The 23323-nt window shown below is 37.2% G+C and overlaps 2 protein-coding genes across 4 annotated transcripts; one reads left to right on the top strand and one right to left on the bottom strand.

Moving 5' to 3' along the window:
* The first annotated feature begins 3228 nt into the window (after positions 1-3228).
* Positions 3229-23253, top strand: LOC131798273 (uncharacterized). Of its 3 annotated transcripts, XM_066162223.1 has the most exons (9): positions 3229-3506; positions 5304-5368; positions 6609-6689; positions 13330-13495; positions 14513-14721; positions 18257-18335; positions 20013-20066; positions 20250-20345; positions 21232-23253. In XM_066162223.1, the coding sequence occupies exons 6-9, from the start codon at positions 18302-18304 to the stop codon at positions 22749-22751; spliced, it is 1704 nt and encodes a 567-aa protein (XP_066018320.1). In that variant the 5' UTR covers positions 3229-3506; positions 5304-5368; positions 6609-6689; positions 13330-13495; positions 14513-14721; positions 18257-18301; the 3' UTR covers positions 22752-23253. The 3 variants fall into 3 exon arrangements, with proteins under 3 accessions (XP_066018320.1, XP_066018321.1, XP_066018319.1); XM_066162224.1 differs by lacking the exon at positions 5304-5368; XM_066162222.1 differs by having other exon boundaries at positions 3229-5368.
* On the bottom strand, positions 6707-10331 carry LOC131798276 (E3 ubiquitin-protein ligase TRIM71-like). The gene has a single exon (XM_059115938.2). The coding sequence runs from the start codon at positions 10232-10234 to the stop codon at positions 7985-7987; it is 2250 nt and encodes a 749-aa protein (XP_058971921.2). The 5' UTR covers positions 10235-10331; the 3' UTR covers positions 6707-7984.
* Positions 23254-23323: the final 70 nt, after the last annotated feature.

The following is a 23323-nucleotide window of genomic DNA, read 5'->3' as shown; positions in this document are numbered from 1 at the left end:
TCTATTCGTGCGAAAGTATTTGTATAATCTTCGCAGCTATTATGTTAATTTTTCGCGCCACATCGCTTAAATACTGTTATTTGCATGTTTTAAACTTTTACCTTGATAATGGAGTCATGACTACTCCGAAACGTCGGATTTTATCGTTCGTTTTTACCGTTTTAAATCCGATATTGCAAACGAAATTCGATTTTTAGACGACATTACGAAGCCCATTTTCAACCGCTGGCATCATTGCAAAGTCATAATGCTCTCTTAAAATTTTTTATTTCTATCACGGTCGACCTATATTTTTTATATCCAACAAGTGTATTAATCAAGTTTCAGATAACAACTAGCAATCGGCGCGGAGGTAAGGTTTTTAAACATTTCAATTTCATCCAAAAGTTGCAATGCAGAAATTTTGCAAAGACTTTTCAAGTTCACATGTCGTCGATGAAACAGGCAAGTAAAGGAAACCTGAATTTTGAAGACGATGACTCTAAATCGTGAAAGCCATTTGCCACATTTATGCGCGTATATAAGCCCTTTCTGATATTTTGAATTACCTGTACTTGTAGCTTTGGTATCACTCGGTTTTCCTCTCGTCCCGGACACACCTGACCCCTTGTACTTGTGTTTTAACCAAGAAGTCATGTCATTATCGCAAGACAACAAAGGAGTCATTCGTGTTTCGTGCAGAGCCCATGACGCGGCACCGCACTGATCATTTACCCCTCCGAAGGAACAAAGCGCCATCGTAAAATTATCCAGAAACTTCTGATCTCTACACTTTTACTACTTGCTAGGGACACAAATATTTATGCTTGGATAGAGGGGGAGGAATGGAAACTCGGTCCAGTCCCAATATTCTCACGTCCAAAATGGCAGGCCTGATTTCCCGACATGGGAGTTACTACATCACGGGCGACGAGCGGGGGATGAAGAAATGACCGATATACGAGTGGTCAGCGGGGAAACAAATTTAATACTTCATATGGAGACATATCAGTTGTAGTTGCAGAAACAATAGAGTTGTAAAGCCAAAATGTTAACAGTATACCTCGCTAAATAAAATGTGAAGCAATTTTTCAAAAGTGTTGATGTCAAATATATCTTTTACTGCTGTATTAAACAATGGAGGTATGGGGAAAAGTATCGGTGGCATTCGGAAAGGCACCAAGAAGAATTATATTTACGTTTTGTAACTTGCAAAAAACAATCGTGTTGTAAAGCCAAAATGTTACCAGGTTATACTTCGCTAATTCAAAAGTTTAGCAATTTTCCAAACGCTTTGACTGAAACAATATTTTTATTGCTATATTAACCAACGGAGGCATCGGGAAAGGCATCGGTGACACTAGGAGAGGCACCAAGAATAATGATATTTACGATATGTAACTTGCTGCATAACAGAAAAAAAAATCTTGACATGTTTAAGGCGTAAATCACAGTCGGTTTGCTTTTCACTTGAATTTTGCAATCTCGACTTTCGATTCCGGAAAAATGAAAAGCTAAGCAACTCTAAAAAAATTTCGTTCTAGATTTCTATATTTTTAGAGTCATTAATAAGTTTGTTTCCACAGCCTTTAGATAAGAAATTTTAAATTTCCATCAGCTGTAGTTCTTTTAGTGTTTATTATATATATATTCAATCGCCTCGTTTCACGTGAAAAAGGCATGTAAGAAAACACTGAGCTTCGAGAAACAGCCAAGTTAAGGCTAATGTGTTTACCATGCTTAAATATTTATGATCAGAGCCACTCGTTTAGGAGACCTTTTTTCAGAAGATCCAGGCGTTAAAATAATTAACATTTTATTTAGTCAAGTATACTGTTGATATTTCGGCTTTTCGGCAACTATAACTGATATGTTAGGATATGTTATATGATATCTGGCACTAGAATGGGTCAAAAGTTATCTTTCTGAGAGGACACAATTTGTCGAATTTAATAACGTTAGATCTGCCCCACAGGGGATTCCCTGTGGGGTGCCTCAAGGTTCTATTCTTGGTCCCTTATTTTTTATCCTGTATGTTAATGATTTGAACAATGCTTCCCTGCTTGATGCAATCTTGTTTGCTGATGATACAAACTTATTTATCTCCCATAATGACCCTGTTTACCTAATTAACACATTAAATAGAGAATTAAACAAATTGTCAACCTGGTTTACAGCAAACCGGCTCTCCTTGAATTTAGCCAAGACTAATTTTATGGTATTCAAGCCTTGGCAAAAGAAGCAATCCTTTGAATTTCAAGTTTTCATAAATGAGCAGCTTATTCTTCGTGTTTCTGAGACCATGTTTTTGGGTGTTTTATTAGATGACAATTTGACCTGGAAATCGCATATATCCTTAACAGCAAATAAATTATCCAAATCTATAGGTATTATTCATAAATCTAGGTTTTTTCTCTCTACTCACTCCCTTAGTACTTTATACAATTCTATGATCCTTCCATATTTGTATTATTGCAATTTAGCTTGGGCTGGTACCTATAAGTCAAACCTTCAAAGAATTGTAACCTTACAGAAACGTGCGTTAAGAATAGTAAGCAATTCTACATACATTGCCCATACTGGCCCTATTTTAAAGGAACTTAAACTCTTAAAATTTCATGATATCCATTCGTTTCAATTAGGTACTTTTATGTTTTCATTCGAGAACTCTACACTCCCTTCCAAATTCAATAACTTTTTTTACTGAATAGTCAAATCCACAATTATAATACTAGGAATGCTCAGTCCTTCCGTTTGCCACTGTGCAGAACGAACACCAGGAAGTTTTCAATTTACTTTCAAGGTCCAAACTTTTATAATTCGTTAAATTCTGACATAACTAGTTCTCCCTCCTCCGCTTCTTTTAAAAGAAAGCTTAAGGAATTTCTTCTCTCTAAGTATTAGCTTCTGTAAGGCAGTAATTCTTAACTAACTTACTTAATATGTGTGTGCGTGTGTGTGTGTGTACGTGTGCGCGGTCAAAGTTAATTACCATAAGTCCATATTGTAATTCTAATATAAGATTAGTTATTTTAAGTGAGAAAGCCTGACTTGTTATAACCTCGTGGTTTCTTTCAGGTTTTCTCGCCATTTATTTTCTGTCATCAATTTTCTTCATTTTTTTTTTCCATGTGTAAATGTCGTATATGGCAAATAAATATTGTATTGTATTGTATATGTCTCTATATGAAGTACTAAATTTATTTCCCCGCTGGCCACTCGTATTTCGGTCTTTTTTTCATCCCCCACTCGTTGCCCGTGATGTAGTAACTCCCGATTGACATAGTATCGTGTCTCGTGTGGAATATTTCATTTAAACAGCAACAGTAATTTTCTTCCATCCAGCTCTTCTGAATGTGGATTCCCTCTTTGTTGGATGGTTCCATTTATTCAGTTCTAAAGTACCTAAGATCTCTGATGAATCACAAGTCACCTGGACGGTGCTCACTTCGGCACATAAGCTATGTATGCATGGTCATGCTCGCTTAGTGATGGGTATTTGCAAGAGCTATTCAGCTTATTCTAAGGTCAGACGTAGATCATCTTCTAACGATCGTTTTATTGTAAAGTCACTTTATTTTCAATTAAAAAACGGCTGGACAAAATATAGAGACTTAGCATGCTTGAAGTAAAATATATATGGAAATATGGCCTAACAAACATAAATAAAGACGTTGTAAATTACATATATTAAAGCTATTTTACTACTTTTATTTATTTTATTACTTTTTATTACTACTGTAAATCAACTGTATATTATCTTACTAGGTCTTACATCCTTTCTTACTTACCATAATTTCGCAACTTGTTATTGTTATTATTTAAATTTTGTAGACACTCTTTAGTTTTGTAGGTCCACATCAGCTTTTTAGCTGCCATTTATCGACCTACGTGACAAATAAAGTATGTATGTATGTATGTATGTAAATCAGAGAAAATTCAAGCATCTTTGAAAAATATTTTCATATCTGGGCAAGAACATCATCATTTATGCTCTATGATGGGTACAAGGTTTTCATAGGAAAAAAGATACCTTTATTTTGCTAAACCGCTGGGTGTTTGTGGTGCTAATCAGAGGCCTTCTTGAGCATTTGTAAGCTATGAGTCTAGGTATTTCTAAAAAATGACACTGATTTGGCTTTAATGTTTCGCGTTCACTCGCCAAATACAAAATAAAAGCTTTATGTTAAGAGTTTGGTCTGTTTATAGCATGAATTATGCTCAAAATTCCATTTTGCTTGCCCTTAGAGGGGGATGGAGAGTTTGTGTCAAAAACGAACAAACCTCAATAAGCCAAATTTTTCTCAACTGATTTTGATAAATGATTCACAAAAGTACATACTGCATTTGGAAGGAAAGTTATGCAAGAATGCAGCTGAATGTAAAGGTTTTTTGAAAAATGGAAATTTTGGGTAGTGATTTTGACCTCAAATTTGACCTAACTTAAGCCCCAAGCCCCTCTGTCTAATCACTTGAAAAAGTAGAGTCCATGGTCAAATTCACTTGGCAGTACAATTTACCAATGGAGTTTCATAGCACTTTCAAAATGCCATCTAGAAGGATTAAATTTGGTGCTCCACAGGCCACAAATGGGACCCCCCTGAAACTCCAGAGCAAACAGTCAAAGAAGTGAACCAAAATGGCCTTTGAAATATCTTATCACACCCAACTTTTGTGCCAATTTTCAGCCAAATTGGTTGACCATTACTTCTGGCCCCTGGAACACTTTCTCAGACAGGGACACTTAAAGCCTTATTTGGATAAGGTGTCTTGGCAACTTTAATATACTTGCAGTTTCACAAGATATATTTGAAAAACAATTGATTAACCAAAGAATGTACAGAAGATAATCAACTAATTTTCCTAAAAGGACAAAGTATGAAAAACAAATGCAAAAAAAATTATCCAGTAATATATGCAAACATTTCTTGCATATGCCATTTAATATCAGTAACATTTTTGAGCATGGAGAATTGTTCTGATAACTTCCAATTTTTCTTTGGGGACTACACTGGTTTCCATGATCCCATGAACAGGGTTACCAACAATATGTTGGGGAGAGATAATCTGGGGTACCTAGTTGGATTTGTTGATTAAGTTCTCAGTTGTTAAGGGCAGACAGTCAAATAAATATTTGTTGAATATGTATTTGTGCTAAATGGAGGCTATTGTTTATCTAGATGTTATGAGTTGTGCCATATTTTGACAAGCCATGTGGGCTTATTAAAATACAAATAACTAGTAAAAATACTCAGCAAAGCTACACCAAATCATCAATAGGTTATTCATTATCCAACTACTTTTTTATGCATTTTTTTATAAAGTGGAAGATGCTGCAAAACAGAATGCAAATAGACCCTTGCAAGCAATGACAAAACCTGTCAAACAGGTTGGGTAGTAACTGTCCAATGATTGTGCAATACATATTTTTTACTTTGTCTGTGTGTTCTTTGTACTCTATTTAGTGTAGTTGGATTATAATAATTAATTATATTTAATTCAATCATATTCTATTTCAGAGGAGAATAAAGGTACACGTGAGTTAACTTATCTGTTAATTTGTCATTGTAATTGTGACCAAGAGAATGTATAAAATTCACAACCTGGCTTTAAAATTTTTTGAGATTTTTTTTGTTTGCTAAATACAATTCCATCAATGACTTTTTTTTTTTTGATATTGTATAAAATGGCAGGTCTAGCAGAGTATGTGCCTTAAACTGGCAAATTAGTTTTGCAGCCTTGTTAGGAAATATTTAAGTTACATGACAGTGTAGTTGATAGTCTTCTTTATCTTTTAATTTAACTGTCACATGAACCTAAAGTTTTGATGCAAAAATCAATGTGAGCTACTGCTGAGAAGGTGAAGTGAAGACCATAAATTAAGTTTCAATTTAAGTACCTTGTTTGTGTATTTGGATGTGTTTGGGCCAGAGTAATTTAACACAAATGAATCATTGCACAAACTAAACTTTAAAAAATGCTTTTGAGCAAAAGTCTATTAACCCTTTCACTGCTAGGGGTGGTTAGTACAAGAGACAGGTGATAAGTTGCTGAAAATTGTGAAGACAGGATAGTTTTGGATTAAGCACCAGTCATTAGGAATCAGAACTATAGCTAACAGAAATAGGTAATTGTATCAGTGAGGAAATTAAACTCCATCAGTGAGCAAAACAGGATTTGTCCTTACAACAGCCTTAATCCCTTGACTGACAGCTGGAATCTGAGAGCTCAACCTCCTTACAAGGATCTCTCCTCTCCATGCTTACTCTTAGAATTGAAAGAATTAACCCTTTAACTCCCAGAAGTGATCAACATGAAACTTATCCGTACATGTATAATATCCTTACCTTATCTAGTAAGCAGGTAATGACAGAGAATATTCACACTTATCTAGTAAGGTTGTTATCTTGATCTAACATCAAATTCTCATAACTAACTTACAGGGAAACGTCTTGTAGCTAGAGGGTAGAATTGACTATCAGATCTTGGGATTTAAAGGGTTAAGAAAAACCCAACAACAAAAAAATTGGCTTGTGACCTGGCTTACTAAAAGTGATTCTTATTATTTCATTTACATCAAGGAAAGAGGCCACTGGAAACTCAATGACACTGTTTTTTTTTCACTTCAGCTCAGCCTGATAAACAGAAAGTCCTGAACAGGGGTTCACCTAACTTATGGGTTGAGGCTCCTCAGAAAGCTACAAGCGCAGGTAGGCGAATTTTCCTATTTGTGAAAGACACAGCTACTTAGGGTGAGCCTCTTGGTTTATGTATTCAGTGGTGGAAATCCATTACCTATGGAGGATCTTGCATTTTTCTTGAAACTGTTTGTGAGGGCTGTGGAAAATTCACTAGTTATGATATGTAAAAGATATTACATGGCAATGCAGAGTTATGAAATTTCTCTTTGAGTGTTGAGATATTTTTCTACACAAGAAGAGAAAGTTTGTTTCTCCAAGTAGCCATGTGTAGTATTCAATTTATTAATTATCAACACCAATGAAATATCCATACAATGAATTACAATGAAAGGTGCAATTTTTATATGTAATTATGGCAACAGTGATATTTTCACATGTGAGGATGACATGTTATCTTCAAGTTCTGTTTTTGCAAGGATGCTTTTGTGCAGCGGCAAGTGCATATTGTTTAGAAATTGCCATATGGCTGACTTTTAGTAAACATTCTGGTGGGTCAACTTGTAATTTTGAAGGATGGAATGACAGAATGGTGGGATGGCAGAAATTTACCCAAAATCCTAAAAGATGGAACGATGGAAAATTACCTCAAATCTTAAAAATTCATTGAGGTTATTTTATTATCTTAGCTTTCCTTTATAATAAATGTGGTGGATTTGCAACCTCCCTGAATAAATTGGTCATAGATCAGTCAGAAAGTTACAAATCACTCTTATTTGTTTTTGTCAAGCAATTACTAAACAGCAAATTTGAAAATACAATCACAAAAAATTTAATGACACATTTCTACCGTTTGATTATTTACAATTTTACATGACATTGTTAATTAAGTAACTACAGAATTTACTACTATTGTCATAAAACAGATCATTTGCTCCACTGGTTCAACCCGGGAATAGGCTCCCAACTCAGCTTAGTGTTGGAAATATTTAAGGAAATAATTATAGGTGTAACAAGATCTTTATCTTGGATGTAGAATTAATTGAAACTGAACCCCTCAGTGTGATTAATGAGGAAGTAGAACTGAATTTTGTAGCCTTTTATTCGTAATCAACTTACTATCAAACAGAAGTTTTGTAACCAATTTAATTATTGACCTAATAGAGGTTATTAAATAGGCTGACTGACAGATGACAGTTAGTTTACTGCACAATCACTGAAATTCATGGTGTAATAGGTAGTGTTGTAGTTTCAGTGACCATTCAGAAGATTCTTACATAAAATATAAATCGCCTGTCAAAAGCAGTTTCATGTTTAAAGGTTTGAAAAAATAAATTCAAATCTGGTAAGGCATAGTGATGTGATATCTATTCAAATATCTGAATGCGATGGTTGTAAAAGTCAGACACAACTATTCGACCATCACTAAGCACTGCAGAAGAGATAGGGATATTAAACTCTCCTGTACTCTTTCCTTTTGATCCAAATTTTGTTATAAACTTTCCGCTCAGCTCAAATACCTGAACTCTGTGATTATGTGCATCACAAACCATCAGGTGTCCTGCCTTGTTAACTGACAAACAATAAGGTTTATTGAACTCCCCGTCCCTCTTCCCCTTCTTTCCAAATTTGTATAAAAAATAACCATTTTTATCAAACACTTTGATACAATGTTCTTCATTGTCTGACACTATCAGATATTTGTCATACTGTATGCAGTGAAAAGGAAAGGTAAAAAAACCCTCACCCCCGAATTTACTCAAATAATGGCCGTCAGAAGAAAAGATCTTAATTGATTTGTTATGGCTATCAGCAACAATAATATTGCCTTTACTACATACAAATAAACCAAGGGGATTAGACAGCTGGTGATCAAGATTCCCTTTACAACCAAACTGTTTCAGGTACTCACCCTGCTCATTGAAGTATTGAATACGGTGGTTACGGGTGTCCACGACTATAATGTTCTTGGTCTCATGTAGTGTTATCCCGGCTGGGTTATCAAACTCTCCCTGTTTATCACCCTCTCTACCAAACGACCGTAAGTAAGTTCCATCACTACTGAAAACTTGAACCCTGTCTTTACCGCGTTCAGTCACTGTAATTTCATCGCGTTCATTCACTGCCACTCCCCAGGGTGACCTTAACATTCCAGTAGGCGAACCTTGTTGGCCAAAAGATAGCACGGGTCTGAACTGTCTGGGTTTCACTTGAACCGGAAATGGACTGCCTCGAACTTGTTCTTCATTCACTTTGACTACCGCCTTGAGTCTTCCACTTTCTTTGGCAAAATAGCTGATCTTGTAGCTTCCATCTTTCTTATTTTGGACTCGAACTTCTGCTGCACAGTCATGGCCTTGGTGATTTTTTATTTCTGCTGTTACTCGGTCACGCTTTTCGTAGCATTGTTGTCCTTCAGCATTTCTTGTTGTGAGAACAAAGTTCGCTTGAATTCCAACAATCGCTTCCGTGAGTCCTTTTCCCTCAGCAATCGACTGATCCACTTTGGTCTTGTTGGAAAACGTACGAATACAGCCGATTCCTTCATCGTTCGTTCTTTTCTTTAAGGATTCGTTTTCCTCGAAAATAAATTGACGTAGTCCTTCAAGGTCACAGTCCTCTTCTTCTCGCTCATCATCGACTTCTTTCGGGATTATTGTGCTCAGTGTTTTATCTATCTGTGCAAGCTCTGCGTTTGTGCTTCGTTTTATTAGTGTTTCAGATTTTCCTACTGCTGTTTCGATGTTTTTGACCTTGTTTTCAATGTCGATCCTTTGTGCTCGCAAACGTTGCAGAGATTGTTGCGCCTCATGATCCGCTTCAGAAAAGATTTGCTGTTTCTTGGCTTCGATGACAGTAATCATGCTTTCAGCAAACTGTTGCGCGCTTCTTTTTACTTTTGCGACGTTTGCTTCGATGTTATGACAGGCCTCATCAATTTTAGATATTTTGTTTCTCATCTTTTGCACATTTGCTTTTCTGGACTCAATCGCGGACATGACTTGCGATTTCTTTTCATTTGCCGCTTCTTCTAGGAGTACCTTAACATGTCCATCGTGAGCGGTCACAACGCATGAACTGCAAACGGTTTCTTGACATTTCTTACAGAAGAATTCCAGTTCTTTCTTTTCGTGGCCCGGTCGTGAACAAAATGCTGGTCGTTTTAAGACAACCTCGATGTCTTGATCTTCAAAATCTTTAAGCGCGAGAACTCGGTGTTCTTTATTTGCTCGGATAATATTGTGGCCTGTAATACACTCGTCACACCAGAACGAGTAGCACTGAAAACAGTAGAAACTTTCTACTCTTCGTTTGTCGCAGTTTCCGCATTTGACTCCAGTAGAGTTGCACTCCCTTATGGCCAACACATCTAGTAAGCTGTTGATGCGAAAGTTGGTGGGCAGATCTTTGAGTTTTCCTCCAGGGACTTGACTCTCTCTTCGACACTCAGGACATGTTATGACATCATGGCGGCCACTCGTCCTTTGAATTCCCTCTAAACAATGCAGGCAAAAGCTGTGCAAACATGGTAGCTGTTTTGGTTCGGTAAATGTTACCATACACACAGAACAGGATACTTCTTCGTGAAGATTGGCAAGCAACGTTTTGATATCCATGATTAAAGGCTTGATAAGGCCATCGCTTCACGTACAAAACACGCGAAAAACAAATTGCGAAGTAGTCACACCTTTGAAATGCTATTAATATTGACCAATTACATGAGAGCTCTCCCTGGCATTTCAACATGCAAGATTTCTGAGAATCGTGTAAGTCTTCCTTTAACTCACGCATTCAAAGGCATATTGTGTAGTTGTGGACAGACATGTTTTTAATCAGATGATGGACATTTTCGGAAGAGTGGCTGACCTTTGGAATGGTCTCGACCAATTGCTCACTTCCATTGAACGTGTTTAAGAAGAGCGTGATTCTAAAGATGGTTGCCATTTGTTCTCAGGTCAGATCTTTATTTCTAAAAGTTGTGCGTAGAATGGGTTTATTGGAACCGGCCTTGGAAAGAGACCGTAACCCGTCCTTTTTTACAGAGAGAGAAATTTGTGTTAGACTCTATCTTGCTTTCATTTTCGTGGAGCTAAAAAATAAAACGAGAAGGACTCGTTTACCTTCATCTAATAATTTATCGATTCCAATGAAATCCATCAATTATCACACAAGTCCTGTTTTTAAGGAAGCGTTTTAAGTTTTAAACGGTGGAACCTGAAAATCTGTCGAAAACTCTTGGGAAAAGTGGCCCAAACTTCCGGTTTTCGTCCACACCTAGTGGAGAAAGAGCAAACAAAATGGGATCTGTTTATTATTCATTGATGTTTGTAAAAAAGATTTTTTTTCCGTTTTTCTTCACTAATTTACTATGTGAAACTTCCTGCAGTCTCACAGCTTAACGTTTGAAAGTGCAAACTAAAACGCTAACTACACAAGCTATCGATCAGTTTTTGAAACAGGGCATGATGCATTACGAAAGTTTGGCGGTGCGCTACAAGAACTTTCCGTTAGTCCTGGCAAGTGTGAAACACTACTTCCGTACTTACGTTTGCCGTAATTTGCTGTCGTCGGTCTAGCCTTTATTCAAATCGGTTCGAGGGAAATATTCCTTTGATACACAAATTTTTTACATTTGATCCCCAAAATAATTATAATTCTTCATGACAGTTAGATATATAAACTAAATGCACTTTCCTTTGGTTCTTTGTGTTTCGAGTGATTTGATGCGGTGTAAAGGATGCGGTGTAAAGTTGGTCCCTCTTGCCACGGAATTAATTGTTTCGATCATTATTGATTTTGTTTATCACTTACTTACATTAACAGATATTACTTTTTGATTTAGGAAATAAGCTGCCGAATTACATTTTCGTTATATGAATTTGACTACGAGTCCCTCCTTTTGGCGGTCTGTCGCGTGAAAGATCTTGAACTTCTCGAGCGCCTCACTCTTAGAGCTCACCGAGGCGCCCTAACATCACTTTTTTTTTTCACTGACAACTTTTTCACTCGCGCGACGGACCTCGCTGAGAAGGAGGGACTGCTCATATTCAAATCTATACAACAAAAATGTAATTCAGTATCTTATTTTCTAATTCTTTAGGATAGGGCTTAAATCGTTGTTGACATTTTTGTCGATTAATGTGACGCAAAAACGTGTTAATATAACGTAACAGTGCACACTACATTTACGAATTCTGGTTATATTTATATCGGATGAACCATCTCTCTTTAATCTTCAACGTGACAAGAGTAGATTTCAGTCATTATGCATGGGTGAATAACAACAAGCCGCTCAATGATTCTAATCAATAAAAACCAGGCGTGAAATACTACTTCGGATTTCATTAATATTGCTATTTAGTGTGACTAAGTAACTTCTTCATGGAGTTTGTACGGCGGTTGTGCAATCATTTGAAATATATTAGTCGTTAATCAGTCATCAAACACTGAAATTGTAGGAAAAGAATCACAGAAACGTTTATTGACAACTTTCCAGCTTAAGATGATTCCCAATTGCAATCATTAATATAAAATCATTAAACAAAAGTTACAAAGTTCAGCAGGATACGCAAGAAAGACGAACTCCTGCTTAAGGGCCGGAATCAGTTTGCCAATGTTCTATTTACTATGTCCAATTTCAAAATTTTTGTCTCCTATGGAATTTCAGCCAGCAATTATGAGGCACTTAGTCGTCTTGAAGGTTTACTTGACCTCACTTATGCATTTTCAGTTCCTGTATTCAATTTTCAATCGCTCTGGCTTCGCTGATTCATTAGGATTCAATTGAGTAATAGCAGTCGAGCAGTATCAAATAGCTCTGATACAAAAATACGATTATCGGTTTGTTAAACGTATCTCTAGATGTTCATTTAATTTCCCCTCTTAAGGTTTACTAGGTACATTAACTATCAAAAATAAAAAGATATTAAGCATAAACAAACGTTGCTTGGTGCGGATCTTTTTTTCTCCAATCCTTCACCATTCCTTTTCCTCTCCCTTAAGCTACCTGCTCTTCTTCCTCCTCTTTGGCGGCCACTCGTCTTTTGAATTCCCTCTAAATAATGAGAGCAGAAGTTGTGCTAAAATGGTAGCTGTTTTGGTTCAGTAAATGAGGTCACACACACAGAGCACGGAACCTTTTTATGAAGATCGTCATGTAACTAAAAGTGTTATCATCCATGATTAAGGGCTAGAAACCATGGCTTTAGCTTCACGTATTAAAAATCGCCTCAAAAAGTTTTCTTTTGATTGAAATGCTATTTTAAACATTGACCAATTACACGCGATGACCGAAGACATATTTGACATACTAGATTTCTGACAATCGTTTAAGTTTAGCTTGACCTCACACATTCAAAGATATTAATGTGCAGCTGTAGACAGACATGTACTCAATCAGATGTACCACAATTGGCAGTAATGTCGCAATCTGATTGGCCAATTAACAGTAAAGACAACGCTTCTCGCGTCAATGTGTCAAGATCTTGGTCACGCACTGAAAGAGTCGTTTTATTTGACGTAAATAATATTGTTGTAAAAACAAAACGAAAGTGGTTTAGTGAGGCTCAACCGAGTAGGTCAGGAATAAATTTTGACCACTGTGATGACGAATATCGTTGTCGATAAGAGTATACACCACGCTAAACCACTGGCGATTTGTTAAGTGGACAGGTTTTCTAAAGAAAATTAATTTCCGGTTTTCTTCTGCCAGAGAAATTGGTATTTGACTCCATCCAGCTTTCGTTTTTATGATGCTGCGGTATCGAACAGAATGAAAAGGTGTCCTGTCCTGCAGTACCAACCGAACGAGAAACGGGGCGCAGCAGAGAGAATCTCTATTATTTATCAAAGTTCCCTTACTGCAAAAAGTTTATGTGGTAAATAAATTATTCATTCATCATGTGTCTAAGGGGTAGTCACTTCACTGTGCCCGGGTGGAGGAAGCGAAATTACGGCACCAGTCATTATTTGTTTCCTCGGGGGAGGGATGGGTGTGTGGAGGAACTGGGGGGAATCACATAGTTTTCAGAAAGAAGGGATAGGGGATTAGTCGAAGCAAACAGAGTATAAAAGGGGAACAAAGAAAATTGACGGCCGATTAACTGCCCTGAGGGTCAAGGGGGAACATAAGAATATTACAGAGCCTTATGGGTCAGGTAAGTTTATCGTGACACAGCCAAAATTCTTCCCCACCCCTTCCTTCTTAGGAGGCTGAATAATGACCGGCCTCCAAGTCTTCTCTCCCAAGCTACCAATCTTGTTTTTCCCTCTAACTCCTCTGCATTCATAATCTATGCCCTCTCACCATTTTTCTTGCTCCCTTCTCCTTTTCTTTACTCTCTTTTGCACTGCCTCCCTTAGCTCTATCCCATTCTTAATCCTGCTATCTCTTTTCTGGCTTCATCTCCCACCCTATCTGGAAAGCTTTCTCCCATTCACCCACCCTCCTTACCTCATCATTCTTGTTCTTCTCATTTCGTTTCCCCTCCGCTTTTACCTCTATTCTCTCCATCCCTTTCTCCATCCCCTCCTAGCGGTTAACCGGCCCCCCCCCCCTCCCTCCTTTCCCTTCAACCTTTGGGTTTGTTTTTCTTACCTCAACCAATTTGTTGTGTGGTAACGAGTCAGAGACTTAGTTTTTTCAAATTTGGTTAGAAAAAAATAACAACAACATGGTCGTTATTGTACGACGAATTATCTAATTCTTCGTGATCGTCGTGAGAGAGGAGGGAGGGGTACCAGCGACCATGGTTACCAGTTCCTTCACGCTTGGTTGCGAAACTGACTACGGCATTTTCTTACGTCAGATCAGAACAAAACGGATCTGTGACCTGTGGCAGCGAACAATTCATCCGAATTGCTTCTCATGGACGTCATCCTTTTCTTTTTTTAAGGATTCCACTTGTGTTTGGTGTGAAATTGAATCGCCGCCTAAGTGAATACAGAGCAAAAAACTCGAAGATCAACATTGCGATCAACAACCGTGGCGTATAGCAACTTCGCCATTATTTGTTTTTCAATTTTCACTTTGACTACCGAACTTAACAAGATATCTCGGCTTCCTTTGTACTGATTTCGTGGAAGAGGTTTTCCCTCGTGAAAGGTGAGTCATTATAAAGCTTAGGACACATACGGATCAAGTTGCTCCATAAGTTGCTTACAAGTTGAAATGTAAACTTTTAGCTTAACCTATTTACGGACAAAAACAATGCACGTTCTCACAGTGGGGTTTATGAATGTGTACATATTCATTTAAAATATTGTTCTCCAGTTTACGTTAGCTTTCACAGGTTAGTGTGATGTTTAACTCAGTAAAATACACTTTTTATTGAGAGATACGATGGCAAATATACCCCGATTAAATGTTCGATTTAAAGCCTTATTTGGATAAGATGTCATGGCAACTTTTACTATACTTGCAGTTTCGCAAGAAACATTTAAAAAAAAATGTGTTACTGAAGAGTATACCGTGGGCAATCAACTAATTTGCCTGAAAGGACAAAATATGAAAAACAAACGCAAACAAAGTTATCCAGTGATTTATACAAACACTTCTGGCATATGCCGTTTAATATCAGTAAAATTTTTGAGTATGGAGAATTGTTCTGATAACTTCCAATTTTTCTTTGGGGATTACATTGGTTTTCATGATCCCATGAACAGAGTTGCCAACAATATGTTGGGGAGAGATGATCTGGGATACCTAGTTGGATTCCTTGTTTAAGTTCTCAGTTGGTAAAGGTAAACAAATGTCTAAGTATATTTTTGTGCCAAAGGGAGGCTGTTTTTTATCGAGATGTTATGAGTTGTACCATATTTTGTAAAAATACTAAGCAAAACTACACACCAAATCATCAATAAGTTATTTATTATCCAACCACTGTTTTTTATGCATTTCTTATAAAGTGGGAGACAATGCAAAACACATAATAAAAAACCATTGCAAGCAAGAGCAAAACCTGTTAAACAGGTTGGGTACCAACTGTCCAATAACTGTGCAACATTGAAGAAATGTTGATAAGCTGGAAACCACTCCGCTTCGCTTCGTGGTTTCCCACGCTTATCTTGTGTTCTCCCAACCTCCCAAGTGTTTACATCAGGCTATGTAAACATGGAAACCATTTTACATTTCTTTTATAAAATAACTAATGAAAGAGGAACAAAAACCGTGTTTACATACGCTCATGTAAAATGGTTTTATGGCCAATCAGAGCGTGCGTACTATTTGAATTATTTTATAATGCAATATATATTTATACTCCGTCTGTGCATTCTTTGAACACCATTTAGTGTAGTTGGATTTGAAGCCAATCATATTCTTTTACACAATATGATTGGCTTATAATAAAGGTACACATGAGTATTCATCTCAACAGAATGTAAAAAATTTGCAACCTGGCTTGAAATATTTTGTGAGATTGTTGTTGTTTGCCAAGTACAATTCCATCAATGACTGCTTTTTTTTTTTTTTTGATATTAAATAAAATGGCAGCTCTATAGTGGAGTATGTGCCTTCAAGAAGTTTGGTAGCCTTGTTAGGAAATATTTAAGTTACATGAAAGTGTATTTAATAGCCTTCTTTATCTTTTGATTTAACTGTCACACAAACCCAAAGTTTTGATGCAAAAATTGATGTGAAGTACTTTTGAGAAGGTGCAGTGGCCAATTACAGAATGTATAAAATTTGCAACCTGGCTTTAAAATTTTTCTGAGATTTTTGTTGTTTGCTAAATATAATTCCATCAATAACTGTTTTTTTTTTGTTGATATTAAATAAAACACAGATCTAGCAGAGTATGTGCCTTAAACTAGCAATTAACAATTGGTTCATATGTCAGTGTGCATTCATCAAGACATGAAGCACGCAGGAAGTTTGGAGAGCATGAAAGATGTGTAAGAGTTGCTCGAGGCATAGCCAAGAGCAACTCTAGCTTCTTGAGTGCTCTCCAAACTTCACAAGTGCTTCATATCTTGATGAACACACAGCTGACATATGAACCAATTGTTTTATAATATTTTCAACCGGATGGAAAATTTTTTTCTCAAGGGATTTGTTTGCTGATGTCATGAGCATGCACTATAGGAATATGAAGCACACTTGTGCAATTGAATTTGATTAGACAAATTTACTAGCTATGTTATAAATAAGTTTTATAACCTTGGAAATATTTAAGTCACATGAAAGTGTAGTTTCATAGTCTTCTTTATCTTTTGATTTAACTGTCACATGAACCCAAAGTTTTGATGTAAAAATAAATGTAAACTACTGTTGAACAGGGGGTGAAGTGAAGACCATAAATTTAGTTTTAATTTGAGTACCTTGTTTGTGTATTTGGATGTGTTTGGGTTAGAGTAATTAACCCAAATGAATTGTAGCACAAATTAAACTTAAAAGAATACTTTTTGAGCAAAAGTTTATTAATCCTTTCACTGCTTGGGGTGGTTAGTACAAGAGACAGGTAATAAGTTGCTGAAAATTGTGAAGACAGTATAGTTTTGGATTAAGCACCAGTTATTAGGGATCAGAACTATAGCTAAAAGAAATTGGTAATTGTATCAGTGAGGAAATTAAATTCCATCAGTGAGCAAAACAGGAGTTGTCCTTACAACAGCCTTAATCTCTTGACTAATGCCTGGAATCTGAGAGCTCAACCTCCTTACAAGGATCTCTCCTCTTCATTCTCACTCTAAGAATTAACCCTTTAACTCCCAGAAGTGATCAACATAAAACTTCTCCCTACATGTAAAATATCATTACATTTTCTAGTATACAGGAAATGAGAATATTCAAACTTATCAAATTAAGTTGTTATCTTGATCTAACACCAAATCCTTATGATTAATTTACAGAGAAATGTGTAGTAGCTTGAGGGGAGAATTGAGAATCAGATCTTGGGAGTAAAAAGGTTAAGAAAAACCAAGTGAAAAAAGATGGCTTGTAATCCTTTCGCACCTAGATTTCATTAAAAATTCAATATGTTAAAGCGACTAGGCCTTTGGATATTTGGAACACTAATAAGGTCTCATATGTTAGTTAGCATAATATGTGTGAGAGTGAATTATTGGAAACTGAATTTTTGCACACTCAGTAAAACCCCATGTAAAGACTTCCTATTTAATCCTCAGATTCCCAATTACACTACAATAATGCAAATTAAACTTAGAGCCTTAGCAAACTTCACTTAACATGCATGCCCAAGAAAACCTTATCTCTGTTGCATCTTTGCATTCATCAAAAATAATTGACATGTAACATCAATATTTTAGAAGACATATGACATATTTCTAAAATTCATGCACAGATGAATTCTTCAATAGTATATGCGCTGATGTGGCACCCTTCAAAAGTAAAGCTTTGTGAAAGAGAAACTGAGAAAAGTGTAGAATATTGGTGAATTTGAATTAGTTGATAGTAAATGACTGAAAAATGTACCTCAAGGGAAATGTTGTCATGCTTGCATGACTTACATTCTGGTGGGAGAGTTTGGTCTATCAGGCCATACTGTATTGTACTATTACACCAAATGAAATCTGGTTGATATGTAAATTACTAGAAGTGATTCATAATATTTCACTTACTGGTACATCAAGGAAACAGGCTGCTTGAAATTCAATGACACTGTTTTTTCTTACTTTAGCTCAGCCTGAGAAACACAAAGTCCTGAACAGGGTTCACCTCACTTATGGGTTGTGGCTCCTCAAAAGCTACAAGCACAGGTAGGCAAATTCTCCTATTTCTGAAACACACAACAACTTACTAGGTGTGAGCCTCTTACTTTATGTGTTTAGAGGTGCAAATCTACTTACTATGGAGGATCTTGCATTTTTCTAAAAAAATGGTAACCTGCCAATGAGGGCCTTGGAAAATTAGTTATGATATGTAAAGGATTTTACATGGCTGTGTGGAGATATGAAATTTCTCCTTGAGTGTTGAAATGTTTTTCTACATGAGAAGAAAAATTTTGTATCTCCAAACAGCCGTGTAATATCCTATTTATTAGAGTTTGTACATAAACATCAATGAGATACTAAGTAAATACAATGAATTGCAAGGAAAGGTGCAATTTTTATGTAATTATGGCAACAGTGATCTTTTTACATGTGATTGATAACATGTTATCTTCGAGTTATGTTTTTGCAAGCCAAGTGCATATTGTTCAGAAATTGCCAAATTGTTAATTCTAAGTCAACATTCTGATGGGCCAACTTGTAATTTTAAACTACTTGAGATCAGCAAAATAAATTTTAAACAATAATGGATGGTTTACAAGAAAACAACTAAATTTTGTGTTCATTTATTCATATATTTATTTATTATTAATTAGGTGATATTATTTAGGTTCATGATTGTAAATAAATCTCTGACATTATTTAAAGTGTTTAGTCAGCTGCAGACTTAGTTCTGAGATACCTTGATAGTTCTCCTTTTTAAGCAAGTTCCACCCTCTAGTTGTCAATAGATTCAGTTCAGTCTTCAGTACCAGAAAAGAATAGCTCAACTGTGTATTCTTTTTTTTATATAATATAAAAGGGATGTTGACTTTTTGATATAACATGAATGAGATTTCTGTAGCATGAAGAGCATTGGGAAAAAGTTCCTCCTTTCCTAGATGAATTGTTAGCCCTTTGCAGCTTTGTTTTTAACTCCCAATGCCTCTTCATATCTCCCCAACAGTTTGCCAACACCAACTTGTACTTCTCTTTCTGGAGAAAGGCACATTATGGTTTGGGAGTCTTGCCCAAGAATAGAACCCTATACCCTCTAACCTCTAAGAGTGATTGGCATCTTTAATTAAGTGTCCTTACAGTATTGAGGAGATCTGATATACCCATACATCCCATACCGACTTCTGCTGAATCAAACACGTGAATAGAGGAATGCTTTCCAAGTAAAGAACTTCTTGACTGTTTATCAAATTCTCCTCTCGTGCACCATAGGAATTGTATAGAGAACAGTTTTGAGAATATGGGGACCCATGTTGGGTTGCAAGAGGTTAATGGCCTCAGCCAGGGTTTGAACCCAGCCCTCATGTTTTCTTTGCCTGCTTGAGTTAAGTAAGTGATGACTGGGTCATTATGCTATCATGTGTTCATGGGATAGACACTTTATTTCCTCAGTGGCACTCAGTCTCCACCCAGGAGTGTTAATGGCTACTGAAAAATTGTAGGGGGAAGTCTTTAAGTCTGCTTAGGGGAAGTTGGCTCATATGCTGGGGGGGGGGGTGGGTGGGGGTAGTGGTAACCTTGCTCATATCCTAGTCAGGGAAAGGTGCAAACATAATCACTTCTTGCTACAGAAACAGGGATAAGTTCTGGCTGAATGGGCCACTTAGGTTGGGTTTGAATTCAAACTTTTCATTTTTTTTTTACTACTTTGTCCTTTACTTTTGGCAGTTTCTCCACAGCCAGCTCCAAAATTGAAGAGAATAAAAGAAGAGGATGAAAATGGTAAGTCAAAATAAAAGCAGTTGTTTTCAGATTTCTACTAACAGTAACTCAACGTATACCTTACCGACAGGAGTCATGATATCATTAAAGTTTTAAGGAGAAATCTCTTTTTGATCAGTCTTGAAAAGTTAAGAGACTTAGTTATCCTCTTTTAAAACAAATGTTGGAAAATTATTCTTACAGCTATCCAGTCGACTTCTAAACGGAGTTCATCCTCCCGCTCTTCAGTAAAAGAAAGCAATGGACATGCACAGAGAATAACAGAGAATGGTGGAAACGGTAAGAAAAAAAATCAACTCTTTAACTCCCATAAGTGATTGAGAGATAACTTCTCCCTTTAATATTCTTACACCATCCAGCAAACAAGAAATGAGAATACTAAAGCTTATCACGAAGAATTTGTTCTTGATTTCAAACCAAGTTCTCTTGACTAATATAAAAGTAAATGTGTAGCAGCAAGAGGGGAGAATTAACAATCAGATCATGGGAGTTAAAGGGTTAAGGGCAGCTCTCTAGTCAGAGACCTCATACTAGACGGACACGCGTTCAATACGCGTCCGACATACATCCATTACGTAGTTTTCCAATCCTATACCAGGCACTCGGTCTGAGGACACAAGCGAAAAGGTGTCTGCGTTAAAAAAAATTGAGAACTGCATTGACCGCCCGCTTCTATTTCGCCCCTCTTTTCTGACTTATAGCCTTTGATGGGCTACAGTTCTCTTGACTGCGTCTGAAAAGGTGGAGTCATTAATTAGAGTTATTGACTGATACAGAGTAGGAGTGTAGTGTGCGCGAGGGACTCGAAACTGCATGCATACTCGCCAAACTCGCATGACGATCAGCAGAGATGCACCTCTTTAGATCTCCTAGATGCATCCTACTTTATAGCTTACGTGTAGCCGTACCCTCCTCCTCCTGCTAGGTGAAACGGAAGGGAGGGAACGTCCCTCGCTTCCGTTTCACCTTGGGTGGGAGGGAATGGGTACGGCTACACGTATGCTACCGACTTCACACCATCGATTGACTTGAATGATACGTCACCTCTGAGTAGTGACGCTGTAAATTTGAAACGGGAGTTCAATAATTTAAAAAATAATAATAAATAAGAAATTACCATCCATGATTTGAAATATTTGAAAACACCTTTACACTTTGGTTGTAGGAGGAGAGTCATCCAGTAAGCAGACAGGTAAATCTGTGTCTCCGCCTTCCTCTGCCAATGGTCATGTTCCTCGTGGTGATTCTCCAAAGGGAAGTGCGAACAACAGTATAGACTCAGACAACACAAGTGAGGAAGTTAATGAAAAGGTTGACACTGATGGTCCCAGTAATAATAAACCACCTCCTTCTGAAGGAAATTCCAGGGTTGAAAATCTTTCTGCAACAGATGCCACAGACAATGTGACTCAGGTTACGAATGATAAGGAAGAGCCACAGAAGGAAGGATCGCCTGCTTCGGATGGTTGTGCGTCTCAAAGCAAAGCTACTTTGAATGAGGAGGAAGCTACCGAGACCCAAAGTACAGCTCTTGGTGACAAAGATGTGGTTCCTGTGCCAAATGAGATAAGTATGGAAAGTGCCACTGCTGATACACATGCGGCTGAGACTAGTGTAGTGCAACAGAAAGTCGCCGGTGAAGTCAACATACCTGGCAAGAATGAAGAGGATCCCTCACAAGATGAGACTCAGGGTGTCAGTGGAACTTCTCCTGACGGGGATGAAGAGGCTGCGGAAACTGATTTAACCCAACAAAGAGTTGCCAGTGATGCTAGTTTACCTGTCGAGATTAAAAATGCACCCCCTGTTAATCAAACCAAACGATCTAGTACAGCTTCAAGTCACCACTCCACGTTACCTTCGGATAGTGAGGTGAATGCTTTAATTCAGGAGTTAGATTCCGTATTACCTGCTACGACAGAAAATACTAAACACTCGATTGAAGTCACTAAAGAGGTTCTTTTATCTCCCGGTGGAGAAGACAGTTCTGGTGATAACCTTAAGCACGACTCCACGTCCGCCCCTGTCGAAGCTACGGAACAAACAGATCCTTCCAAGGAGGATTCAGCGCTTGAAAATAAACAAAGTGCAGCCCCTCTTGCCGAATCAACCGACGAGGCTTCGTTGAAGGGAAACAGGACGGTTTTTGGGCGTATATGCACCTTAAGCGCGAGTGTTCTTGTAGGCTCCATAGATGATCCACAGGGGGAACAAAATGTTACGCTTACCGGATCTGTATACCGTGTGCCAAGAATAGACGGGGACGCGACCACACCCAAACCAGGGGAAAAGATCGGGATCATCAAGGGAGATGTCACTTCTACACCTACTGATAATGAATCAAGTGTCCATCTAGCCACCCTTCGAGGAGACCTTTTGGCTGTGTCTGGAGAGGCGGCGTCGCAAGGACATGTTGCTACCGCTTCAATAGATGTGTTGTCTTGTGCAACCGGAGAAAAAATAGCAACCATAATGGCGGATGTTGCTCCGAATGATGACGCAGACAGTCCTTCGGGTGTCATCTCAGGGGAGGTTCTCGGTGCTTCGGAAAATGGATCTTACGAAGAGAAAATTGGAACTTTGGCGGGAAAAGTCGTTGCGTTAACATTTGATGATGACATTGTTTCAATGTCTAGTACAGATGAAGAACTTCTGAAACTTCGGAGGGAGAGCTGCTTTATCTGATTTGAATGAGCAGAGCGTCATGTTCCAGAAAAAAATCATATTTTCTTCTTTTCCGCACTAACTCGGAAGCCTAAACCGTCTTTTTTGACTTTTGAACTAACAATATTTGACGTTTCTTCCGAAAAATTAAATTATTCTTTCGTGAACTAGGATTTATACGTGCAAAGTGACACTCTTCTAGTCTCTGTGAAATAATTTATTTTATCATTAAGATAACCTTATAATTTATTTTAGTAAAAGTTAAAAAGTGTTTAAATTACTTTTTATCGTAGGCGAGTTGCAGTACACGCGCGAGAAATATGCACACTCATTATTCAAGAAAGTCTGTGAATTATTTTGTAATTATGACAACACTTCTCGTTATATTTATAATTGCCAATCACGAGTGGAAAACGAACGAAGATAGCTTGGAATTATACATACTTACTACAATGCCAAAAACCGATATGGTTTAGAATTTTTTTTTAATTGATTGCTGTGCCAAAACAATTTGGAAATTAAATCGAATGAAATAAAGAATATAATTTCTCAATTTTTTTTTTCAATCATTCAAGCGTTTCTCTTGGAATGAT

The sequence above is a fragment of the Pocillopora verrucosa genome, chromosome 2 (assembly GCF_036669915.1).
Source record: "Pocillopora verrucosa isolate sample1 chromosome 2, ASM3666991v2, whole genome shotgun sequence".
NCBI lineage: Eukaryota > Metazoa > Cnidaria > Anthozoa > Scleractinia > Pocilloporidae > Pocillopora > Pocillopora verrucosa.
This window is presented reverse-complemented; position numbering and strand designations above follow the sequence as displayed.